General features: G+C 45.4%; 1 protein-coding gene across 1 annotated transcript; it reads right to left on the reverse strand.

The window, feature by feature from the left end:
• Positions 1 to 621: 621 nt before the first annotated feature.
• Positions 622 to 11,961, reverse strand: HERPUD1 (homocysteine inducible ER protein with ubiquitin like domain 1). The gene is made up of 8 exons (XM_055412713.2): positions 11,727 to 11,961; positions 8,839 to 8,916; positions 8,675 to 8,749; positions 7,617 to 7,747; positions 4,808 to 4,930; positions 3,890 to 4,240; positions 2,193 to 2,298; positions 622 to 1,387 (listed from the first exon to the last, which is right to left on the reverse strand). Exons 1-8 carry the CDS (start codon positions 11,865 to 11,867, stop codon positions 1,223 to 1,225), a joined length of 1,170 nt encoding a protein of 389 aa, XP_055268688.2. The 5' UTR covers positions 11,868 to 11,961; the 3' UTR covers positions 622 to 1,222.
• Positions 11,962 to 12,351: the final 390 nt, after the last annotated feature.

Raw genomic sequence — 12,351 nt, forward strand, 5'->3', positions numbered from 1 at the left:
AAGCCCGCGAGCCTAGAGCCTGTGCTCCACAGGAAGGGAAGCCACCTCAACAAACCCCCGCACCATAATGAAGAGCAGCCCTGCTCGCCGCAACTAGAGAAAGCCTGTGCAAAAAAAGAAAAGCAACAAAGATCTAGTGCAGCCATAAATAAATGATCATGACCTTGACACAAGAAGCTGATTTACTTTGCTAAAAGCAACACTCCCGGGCCTTTTAGCATTCTACTTACAGCATCATTCATGTGAAAAATACATAGCACTTTACTTTTCAGATTAGTCTCAAAAATAATACTTAAAAGATTAAAGTCCAAAAGTAAAGCTCAGCATGACATGTGAGCAGGTGAAAAGTACTTAAAGCCACTAACTTTAAATTGGGGGAATTGAATGCTGATGGGTTACAACATAAGCCAGTATTGTTTAAATCAGGAAATGGGGGGTGCAGGGCATAATCTCAGTAAGTTAAAACTTCCATGGCCTTACCTTATCTTCTTAATCGGTACAAATGGTCCTTTTATAAAAAGCAGCAAAATACTCAGGTTACTCAAAAATCGGCAACTCAACTGCTGACCATCCAGTGACGACAGACACAGAGCAAACAACCAAGATGACAGGAGTCTCCGCCAGGGTCGTTCATAGTAAAACTTTATTGAACAGAAAACCCAGCAAAGGTTTTCACCTCTGCAAAGCTCCTCTTGGTTTAAAGTAAAGCACTGCATTTTAAAAAGCAATTATACATAAGTCTTTCCTAGAAAAGTCCTGCTAAAACATGTCTAGCAATTTCACTGATTATATAAAGTAGTACACTTAGTGTAATTTAAACATTCCAACAGGAATCAAATCGAACCAGCAGAACCATTTCTGCGCCTATGACATCTATGTACAAACACTCATGCAGACACACACATCTGGAAAAGTTCCTCAGGCATAAACATGCGAAACTAATGCCTTCTACTTACAATGCCTATTAAACTACAACAGGATATATTAAAGCTCTTCAGAATAAAGACATGAGAAGCCTGTAGGCATTTTTTGTTCATCAATTTGTATCATGGCTTCATGTCTTACTTTCTGCTTTTGCTTAATCACAAAAGCATATCATCCTCTTTGTAGAGTCTTATACTATTTCTGTGCCACTGCCATGTCCAGGTAACGAAATCGAGCCAGAATCAGATGATCCAGTCCATGCCTGTCAAAGCCTCCAGCAGCCAGAGAGGAAACACCGTCAGTTAGCCATGGCTGGAGGGCCTTCTGGAAGAAGAGAGGCAAAGAAAGTCTTGAAGACAAGCCAGGCTGTGCTCATAAATGAAGGGCTGGTCTGCTCATCACCACGTACATCCCTGTCTGGGGGGAGGTGGCTAGGATCTTCAATTTCAGGATCAGGGCCCCCCTGTAGGGAATAAACCACAAGGAGAAAACAATTAGGACTGTGACAAGCACCCAGTAACTTAGGTAAGGGCAGAGTGTCTCCCTGGGTCCCTGCCCATAAGCCAAGCAATGCAGGCATGACCCTGGGGATGACGTCCCACACTGGACGGAGCTCCTCCTCCAGCCTCCACAGCACAACTGTGCTGAACGCTCTCATAGTTTTCAGTATCCCTGGCCACAGTATCAAATGAAGTAACTAGATCTTCAAACTATTATTAAGTTAGTAATTAAGCTTGCCACTTCATTAAACGTGGATATTTTTCTAATTTTGGCAGTGTTCCAAGTTATAAAAAAAACAACTAAAACTGCAAACACAGGATTCTAAAAACAGATATTATAGTGATACTTTATATTAAAAAGAATCTCCTTTAGGATTGTGCATTAAATTGTCTTATAGAAATCCTATTTCTGTATGCTATTTTCCAAGAAATCTACTCTGTGAGAGAGACAGGCATATGTTCCTAACTCTTAATCAGAATCTCTCCATTAGCAGTTTCCATGGTATAATACATTGTTCCTGAGCATGAACACTCAAAATAGTTTCAAAAACCATTTACATATGCCAAAATGCAAACTGCCACATAACAAACATACCTGATTTTATGACAGTGTTTTAAAAATAGCTACTGCTCTAAGAATAAACTTGAAAAAATCTTGAAATATTTAGTCTAATAAAAAGGAAAAAAATCACAAGGTATTTAAAGATGAAGGACTCCAGGGCCTGGCACTTCACACCGGGCTCACTGGGCTCCATGGAAGCTCCATACCTGGAAGTTATTGTTGGGGTCTTGATTCACAGCCTCCTGAGGAGGACCATCATTCGGGAAGTTCTGAACTGGCCTCTGTCGAAACGGAAACCACCCGACATGATGCCTTCGAAGGAAGCACATTAAGTCCATCTTAGTGAATAGAGTAAGATGTACTCAAGAATTTAAGGGCCCTCTTGATGAGATGAGGTCCCCCTCGCTCCCCTCCTCTCATTAGAATAGGACCCGATTAGAAGCTTGAAGCCAGACCCATCTGCAGACACACTCTACCAGGCCAGGTGTGATGTGAGGTGCTCGATGGTCACTATGGAAACTATGCCTTACTCATCACCGTGTGCCCAGAAACATAAACACACTTGGCACACAATATGTGCTTGATACATTCCTGCTCACCTGAACTAAACCTTACACTTGAAAACTCGAACAGAGAGGAAGAGGAAATACACACACAGCTGTGACTCTATGTCATAACATACTAATAAGACCTAGACTTAGTCACCTAAATATATGATTCTACAGACTATAGAATTCAAAAAATTACCTAAAAGTTTTATCTGGAAAATCCACTTAAATCCAAGTATTGAAGCAAACATGACAAAATATTAACCATGATTAATACTGGGTGTGAGTACTGAATGCATTTTTCTAAATATTTCTCAAGATTTTAAAAAACTAAAAAAATCCATTTTTCCTATAGAGGAAAAATGTCTTCAGTCAGTTTTCACTGCAAATAGGGATGTATCACTCCAAGCCAGGGTTTCCCCACTTTGGCACTGCTGATGTCCCAGGCTGGGTATTTACTGTGGGGCTGAACTGTGTACTGCAGTATGTTTAGCAGCTATTAACTAGACACTAGTAGAACCACCTCCCCCCCATCATCCCCGCTGTGACAGTTAATAATGTCCCCTGCTGCTGCTGCTGCTAAGTCACTTCTGTCGTGTCCGACTCTGTGCAACCCCCTAAATGGCAGCCCACCAGGCTCCCCTGTCCCTGGGATTCTCCAGGCAAGAACACTGGAGTGGGTTGCCATTTCCTTCTCCAATGCATGAAAGTGAAAAGTGAAAGTGAAGTCGCTCAGTCTTGTCCGACTCTTCGTGACCCCATGGACTGCAGCCCACCAGGCTCCTCCGTCCATGGGATTTTTCCAGGCAAAAGTACTGGAGTGGGCTGCCATTGCCTTCTCCGAATAATGTCCCTAAACACGGCCAAATGTCTAGAGGGTAAGGGTCAGGGTTAGAGGGCGATGTAAAACCACTCTGGTTGAGAACTACTAGCACCATGGACACAGCCAAATGCCAGGCCTGCAACAGTTCCCCGACCCTGTAAGACCAGGTCACAGCCAGTGGCCTTCATCCTAGAAGGCAGCTGCAGCCCAGTAAAAGATAAATATGTTCTTATTCAACACAAACACCATTTTTCTTTCCACGCCTCAGTATGGAAAGGAGCCTGGCAGGTAGCTTAACTAGAGGAAAAGAAGAGAATGTTGTTCTTGTATCAATACAGATTTAATTGTATTGTTGGCAACGCAGAACCAAGCCATCAATTCTTCACACTGAAAATGCCAGAATGACTTATTAAATATACCTCCTTAAATATTGACTGAAACTGCTAAAAAGAGGAAAGTCTGTACTTGGTTTGAGTCACCACGTAGTGTAATTTGTAGTAAAGAGGGAATAAAAGCGAAATCATCTGCTTACAGGTACATAACCACGGTGGCCCCCATGACCATGAGGAATCGGCTCAGGGAGGAGTAGAAGTAGAGGATACTGAGAAACACAGAAAACGTAGCGGCTGAATAGGTCCAATCCAACCAATCTCGATTTATCTCATCATCTTCTTCCACAATGGGGCCTCCTTGAGCATTCATCCGCAGATTCTGATTGGGCCCAGGATTAACCACCACTTGTGGAGCAGCATTCTGATTGGCGGGCTGGTTTTCAGCTGGAAATTGGTTGTGGATTGGGGCTGGAGTCGGTGCAGTGACCACAGGTATCTCTTGCGCAGTTGGTGTGGGGACAAAAGCCCCTGATGCAGCAGTGGCTGCTAAGCTAAGATAAAAACAACAGAGGCAGATACTGTTGAGAGCAAGGCATCCTGAAGGCTGGTTCTCACCACCTCATTTACACAGGGATCTTTTACTAATAAGAATTATAAGTAGGGATATATAAATGCTGATTTTCTTTAACTTAGCGAAGAACTTCTTTACTAGCAATCATATCTTTAAAAGCTTTTCTGCTCCTAAGGGAAGCCACTTGGTAAATTTCATCTGGAATTAAACACCAAGGCCACCATAACAAAGGCCACCATAAAAGTACAGTACAATAGTAAATTAAAATTTTCATAAACCATTAAAGATACCACTAATTGAAAAGGAAGGAACATATTCTACATAAAGTCATCAAACCATGGATCACACACAAGCACACCTGCATCAATACACAAGTCAGTAGTTACCATTTACACTGTTCCACCCGCAGAACCAGACACAACAGGACTCTGCAGATAATAATGAAAATACACTCATCCCTCCATTTTTGCCTTTACAGGAAACATGGACGTGAGCTCCCTCCATTCCTGGGAGCCCTGGCCACACCCAAGGGCGGGGAAACACTCACTACTGCATGTAGTACTGCCGTGCGTACATCTGCTGGAACCAGGAGAGCTGCAGCCACCCGTAGGTTGTGTAACCCGAGAAACCAGGCCCCAGGCCTTGGAACGCTGGCTGGGCTGCTTCAGGCCTATGAAAGATGTTTAAAAATGCTCGTTTTGAGTTGGCTTAGTATGAACCAATGAAAACCAAGTTTAAATCACAATCAGGAATTCAAAACAGAAAGAGACAGAAGACTGGGCTTTGCGACAGTTACATGTAGGTGTCCGGGCGAGGCACCAGTGCAGTACACTCACAGAAGGTGCTGACGGAGCCCTCCTGCCGGTCTGGACCCCATGGGGACAAGGGCCCGCGCCCAGCACCGGGTTCTCATGCCATTGCCCTGACGCACAACCAAGCTGGCCCTTTAAAGTCTGAGTGGATCCCCACCCTGAGTTTGGACTTGTGGAATCTCACTGAAGGCCTGCTGCTGCTGCTGCTAAGTCGCTTCAGTCGTGTCCAACTCTGTGTGACCCCACAGATGGCAGCCCACTAGGCTCCTCCGTCCCTGGGGTTCTCCAAGCAAGAACACTGAGTGGGTTGCCATTTCCTTCTCCAATGCATGCAAAGTTGCTTCAGTCGTGTCCGACTCTGTGCGACCCAACAGACAGCAGCCCACCAGGCTCCTCTGTCCACAGGATTCTCCAGGCAAGAACACTGGAGTGGGTGCCATTTCCTTCTTCCACTGAAGGTCTAAACCGCACTATTCATCCTTCAGGGAGCAGCTCAAAAAAGTCACATCTCTCCAAAGCCTTTTCTGCAGGAAATACTCCCCTTGTCCCAACACCATTTCTCTCCCAACCCTAGGTCTGAAATATAAAGGGAGCAGAGTTACGTGCGGCATCACCCAGCCACGCTTACTGACCACTTGTGCCCTGTGAGGCCACCAGGCTGCTATCTCACTGGATCCCCAGCGAGTCTGTGGAGCTCTCCAGCCATGCCATTTACAGAGGGGAGCCTGAGGACAGCTCAGGGAGGACAAAGGATCTGGACGAGGCCGCTGAACTCCTAAGTAAGAGGGCTGGATCTAAGCCCTGTTTATGTGACACCAAACTCATGCTTTTGTCATTCAGCACAGGCTGGGGCAGGGTGTGTGTCGTGTGAGCCCTACAGAGTGAACTCCTTTGGCATCACATCACAAAATACACCCTCCCAGAACTGCAGAAAGACCAGGAGTAGTTGTGTGGCCATCTGCGCTCGTCAACTCACAGCCTTAAACAGAGGTGCAGGCACTGTCTGTCCAATACATATTTGTTGGATGAAATCAACAAGTTTTATGACGGTGAAACTCACAGACATATGAGCCTCAATTTTCAAATCATACAGTCAAAAAGAGATGCAGTTTTAAGAGCATCTATCCAATAATGAATTCAATTATCTGACTTGTACATTGACAACAGTATTTTAACCAAATTCCATACCCAGAGTACTTCTAAAATTGTATTCTAATACAAATATGTCATGATACGATACTGTTTTTGATTATTTAAAGATACAAGGTCCTAATGTGTAACGCAGGGAACTATACTCAATATCCCGTGATAAACCACAGTGGAAAATAAAAATGTAAAAAGAATGTATATATGTGTGTAACTGCGTCACTCCGTCATACAGCAGAGATCGTCACAACTCTGTAAGACAACCACAAGTTGTCTCAGTTGCTCAGTCATGCCCAGCTCTTTGCTATGCTATGGACTGTAGCCCTTAGGGCTCCTCTGTCCATGGGATTTTCCAGGCAAAAATACCGGAGTGGGTTGTCATTTTCTCCTCCAGGGGATCTTCCCAACTCAGGGATTGAACCTGGATCTCCTGCACTGGCAGGTGGATTCTTTACCACTGAGCCACCTGGGAAGCCCCATGCAATAAAAATTGCAAAAAGATACAGTGTGTGTGTAGAAATGACAAAATAAAGTATTTTTGTTAGCTCTGATGACGACACTCCAGATACACAAGGTAACTACAAGGTTTTTAGAGTTATATCCTGAAGTAATGTCTGAGAATTATTTTTAAATACCTCAGGGTAAAAAGAAGGAGGAATAGATAAGGGAAGTATGGCAAAAAATTTTAATCATTACATGAAGATTCATTATACAGTTCCCTCTACTTTCATGTATATCTGAAATTTCCATTAAGAAAAAAACCAACTCTTCATTCCTCAAACGACTGACTATCAACAATCAGGCACTGAAAACCAAGAAACAGAAGTCAGGGGACTCAGAGTAAGACAGTTCAACTCATAATTAATAAACTGCTTTTTCCCATAGGATCTTTCCTAAAAAGGTGTTCTAAGGGCTATGAAATACAAACAGCACACCATTTAGACACTTCTGGCTTTGGCTCCAAAGAAAAGCTCTAATTGCACCCCCTCTCCTAGCTCCACCAACACAGTTCCTGGCAGAGCATTTCCCAAATGACACCTTCACCTTTTGTCACCCACTGTTACGACAGACAAAGCACAAAGCCACTCAGCAAAGTGGCTGCAAGTGCTGACAACAGCTGTTCCTGCGCAGCAGCCCCGACGCCCACCGTGAGGTCAGCGCCGTGCGAGGCACACCCACGCAGAAGGAATGCCCAGATTTGCATGATGTGCCTCTCTGCTTTTTAGATGTTCCTAAAAGGCCATGTATTAAGTTAAATACACAAGAGCTCTTTAAAGTGAAGCCCTTATAAAGCAAAACTGTGCCCCTTTTAAAGTTCCACGACTTACAGTACAAACACAGCTTATTCATAAGTTGATGCAACTGATGGACATTCATGTTCTTTATGACAACACTCACCTTGAGATGTTCTCCCATCCAGAGGGAGAAGGGTTCCGAAGAACCTCCCTCTGCCTTAAACCATCGCTTGAGGAATCCCCAGGGGACTGTCCCTGATTAAGACCAGTGGGCTGCTCTGTGGATTCAGCAACCTAAGTGCAACATGAACACAAGAACAAGAGGCCTGATGTAACTGTCTGAAATCAAGCTTCAAGGCTTCTTTCGCTGTGAGTGGCTTATGCCCCAACCCTGACCTCTGAACTTGACAAAAATCAAACAGACGCAATGTTACATAAAGATATTCTGAGATTTTCTCAACACAGTATCAATACAGAGATACTAAATCTATACATTTTTTCCTAGAGCAGCTATGCTGTAGTTTCACTAAAATCTTCCAATGAAGTTATCATTGCTGAGAAAGCAATAGTTTCCTATCCATCTTATGGTGTTAAATTTACTAAATCAAGAAATTAAATTCGACTGATAAGGCTTATAAATACAACACAGATCTGAAGTATTTCTTATAGTATATTCAGATGTTTCAGGATGTACTGCTATAATGCAAATTTAGAGCTATCACATTAGAATATTCATAGTGTATATTTGAACTAACACTGAAATGAGAAACAAGGGACTTTAACCATTTAACATGAGTCTTTATAAAGACTGTGGTCTTTTCCTATCCCAACAAATGAAAATTTCCAAAGGAAATAGAGTCACTTTTTTACTCTATAAAAATGAATGGTTCCTTAGAAGAAACTTATTATGTGCTAAATTCATGACTGCCTTGCTAGTTTGGCGATCCGAACACCAAGCCACTATAGGTCAAACTGTGTCCCAGAAAAGAGTATACTGCAGAACTCCACTTTTCCACTGTAAGACTAATAGAACAGTCTACTTCTATTATAGTAAACTCTCACTTGTTTTGATAACAGTTTATTCCTGATTCTCACTGGGGAAGAGACAAAATATTACATGATAAAAAGGCTCGCTTATGAGTTTAACCCAACTTCCTTTATTCCTGCCTTGACAGTCTGAATGACACAACCTGCCATGCAGTCATGAAAAAGCAGACATACCTTTGCACCGGCTTCTGGCATTTTTGAAATACTCTTCACATTGCACACCAGATGCATAACATGCCGTTTTTCCTGCTGAAAGTAATAAGAAAGTACTTTAGGACTTGAATTCAACCCAGTTAGTGCTTAAAAACATTCAAAAAGTTAATAATATTAAGTGATACCTTTGGAAGCAAGTCCCTGAGACACTGGTGATCCAACAACAGCTTCCCGGAATAAATTAACCTCTGGTCCTCTGGACGCTTATGGAAAGAAAGAGTAGCACAGGTCAGCACTTAGCCCTGCAAGTTCCCAAACAGAAGACACTGTTTTATACAAATATTAAAAATTTTTTTCCCCAGCATCATAGGAGAACATTTTTCCAAAGGCCCCATATACTTTTATTTAGAAAATTCTCAATTTTAAACTGATTTCTAACATGCAAACAAATTTAGGATGGCAAAATACATCCAGTCCACAAAGCCTATGGCAACCTACTTAACTTCTTAACTCCTAGGGAGCCTGCTTTCTGCCACAAAAAGCACCAATCTGGAGTTCCTACAGCAACCAACTTCAAAACCTCCTTTGGTCTCAGAGAAGTCAAAGTTAGCGTTCACTAAAATCACTGAACGCCGTCCAAGATAACACGAAGCAGTTATAAACTTAAGCCCTCCAAGAGACTTTTCCCAACATACACACGCAGCTAGAGAGGAGATGCCGTGTGGCAATACTCCACATAACCCTGTGAGATATTTAGTATGCCTATTTTAATATTTGTTAGATCTCTGGGTCAGGAAGACCCAATCCAGTATTCTTGCCTGGAGAATTCCATGGACAAGGGGAGCCTGGCAGGCTACAGTCCATAGGGTAGCAAAGAGTCGGACACAACTGAAGCACCTTAGCAAGCAATTCTAAGGGGGAGGGGGAAAGTCTAAAATTCACTGGTCCAAGGTCACCTGCTGCTAAAGTCAAGATTCCTAACCCTCTTCTGCATTACAGTGATTTTAAAACCACAGTGGTGCCACACACTTTTATACAGATCTCACTTTTAAAATCGGTTTTTAATTCCCTTAAAAACTGGACTTAAAGGCTTCAAATGATATACACCAAAGTCAGTACACTGGAGCGCACCACCAACTTCTTAACCTACTCTTGCCAGAATAACCAACTATGCAAAATTTGGAATAAAGCCATTCCTGTGAAGTAGCCAGAGATACATAGCAAGCTGTTTAAAACAAAACAATAACAGTATCTATTTATCTGTGTAAATCAGGATTTTTTTTTTACACTGGGCAAGTATAACTACAGAAATATACTGAATGTTGGGTTCACCATCATTCTCACCAACTGAACTTTTTAAGTAAACGCTATACACTTGGATTTGTAAGTGTTATTGCATAGGTGGGGTCCTGCATTATTAAAGAGTTTCACACTAGGAAAGGTTTGAAAACCACAGGTGCCTGTGATTTGAGGCCTGTTAAAGGCCTCAAAAAGACACTGGTGTCTTTACTCAGAATGCTGATTTGAAGAAAAATATATTAAGCAAACCACTTTCAAAAGTAAGGCTTCTCACATTACAAAGCAAACGACGAGTGTGCTTTAGCCATAAATTTTAAACACAAATTTACATACCCCAGAGACCTTTTACTTACAACTTTAGGTCTTCAGACTTAATAAGAGTGATGCTCCTCAGCCAGGGAAGCCCTAAAGCAAAGCTCTCCTCCAAAACACTGCCTTTCACCAAATGATGCAACAAGAGCCTACACCTGTAGGTGTACCTAACAGCCATTCTCGAAGCAGCTTAACACCTGGTTTCTTGGAAGCAACTATGGTGACCTTGCAAACAGTGCCAAGATAAATGCTAACAGAATGGGAGCTTCTTAAACAAATAAGTAAATTTCAAAAGAACGGCTCAGGAGGGACTCTCACACTTCCTCCTTCTTGACAACACGTAACAAAAACAACCTGACCCATGAGCCATGGCACGCTGTAACTTCAGATAAGGAGGAACAATTTCACAATCTCGTCCTGACTTGAGGCCCTCTCCTGTTTGATGGAGGGGAATTACAGTCGTGGGCAGCAAAGAACACTGCTGACACTTACATAATATTAGAGTAGAAAGTAAATACAGGAAGGTCCAGTTCATGGCTTCCATCACGTGGTGGGGAGGGAGGGCCGTCGCTAAGGGTGATGTTGACAGATGTGTCAACCAAAACAAAGCAAGGAAATCTCTGTAATTGTGGGACCAAAGTCTTTAAAACCCAGACTCCGGGGAGGTTCCTCCCACCTATTTGCGTTCTAAGTCACTCTTTACCAGAAAGCGCACGAGGCTCCTCCCTGGGACTAGGCAGAGGCTGTGGAGTCCAGCTCACAGGGAGGAGCCCCCGTGGCGGAAGGTGGACGGGGAGGGGAACAGCCACGTCCTTGCTCCTGGGTGTGGGGCCTTAGGTACACACGGCCCGGCGCTTCACCATGCTTCTCTATAGCCACTGGCCTGGGCTTACCCCTGCACTCTCCTCTCCCCAATGAGAGGCCACATCAGAAAACTCATTTTGTAGCCTTCACGTTTTCTTATTTCCTTATTTCTAACTTAATCGGATACGATCCTAACTAGGAACACGTCGCTCTGACGTTTGGGGGAAACAGGTTTGGAGGATGAAATGATTCACCCAAGGTCAAACTGCTGTTTCAGCGGCTTGGCCAAAGCTGGAAGCCAGATCTAGGGGACGAGGAGGAGTCTGGAGAGGTACATGGCAGAGTTTGGGGACCTAGAAGGCGACGTGACAGGGGAAGGCGGCCCCGTCAGGAAGGCGGGGCGATGGCGGCCTAGAAGGAGGAAGTGACAGTCACGGGGCCAAGTCAAGGGGCGCCTACGGCGGCAGGGCACTAAAAGGGGGAGGCCACAGGCCTGGGAAACTGGACTTGGGGGCGCAGCCATTGGAGGACGGCCGGCGAGGGAGAGGGCGCAGGGAGAGGGCAGGTGGACACTGCCTCTCTGGGGGGAGGGGGCGCGAATGCGAGGATGACAGCCGGGGCGGGGGACGCTGGCGGCGGGAGTCGGGGCCCCTCTCACCGGGCGCTCGGGGTAGACGCGGCTCAGATGGGCCTTGAGGCGGCCCACGCTCCAGCTGCGGTCGGCGCTCAGCTCCAAGTCTCGGTGGCGCTGGTTGGGGCTCTTCACCAGGAGCGTGACGGGTTCGGGCTCGGGCTCCATGTCGGCGGCGCCCCCAGACAGCAGGGAGGAAGCGCCCCAGCCGCCAGCAACCCCCGCAACGACGGCTCTAGTCTCCGGGGCGCGCGCCCCTGCCTCCGGCACCTTTTATAGGCACCCCGCGCCCGGACTCTGCGGACTGAACCCTTTGTGGCTGTCGCCCATTGGCTGAGGCGGAGGCCCCGGCCCTAACGTGGCCCAATCGGCGCCCAGCTCTGTGGGCGGAAGGGCGGGCCAAGGCCCGTGGGCTCGGGCTGATGCAACCCGCCGCGGTGGCGTCACCCGGAGTCGCGGCTGCGGCGGGGGAGCCCGGGTTCGGTGACCATGCTGGGGTGCGTGCGGCGCGCGCGGGGCGCCTCAGCCCTGAGGACACTGGCTTGCTCCGGGGCTCGGGTTGCTCAAGGGAGGGCCGTCCCTGCAGACTCCCGGTTTGGCAGCCTCTGCAAATTGTTTCCTCACAAAGCAGCACCCCCGCCCCTTTGCCCCC

This window comes from Moschus berezovskii, chromosome 22 (assembly GCF_049115385.1).
Source record: "Moschus berezovskii isolate FMDL1 chromosome 22, NW_MosBer_1.0, whole genome shotgun sequence".
In the NCBI taxonomy this organism is placed as follows: domain Eukaryota; kingdom Metazoa; phylum Chordata; class Mammalia; order Artiodactyla; family Moschidae; genus Moschus; species Moschus berezovskii.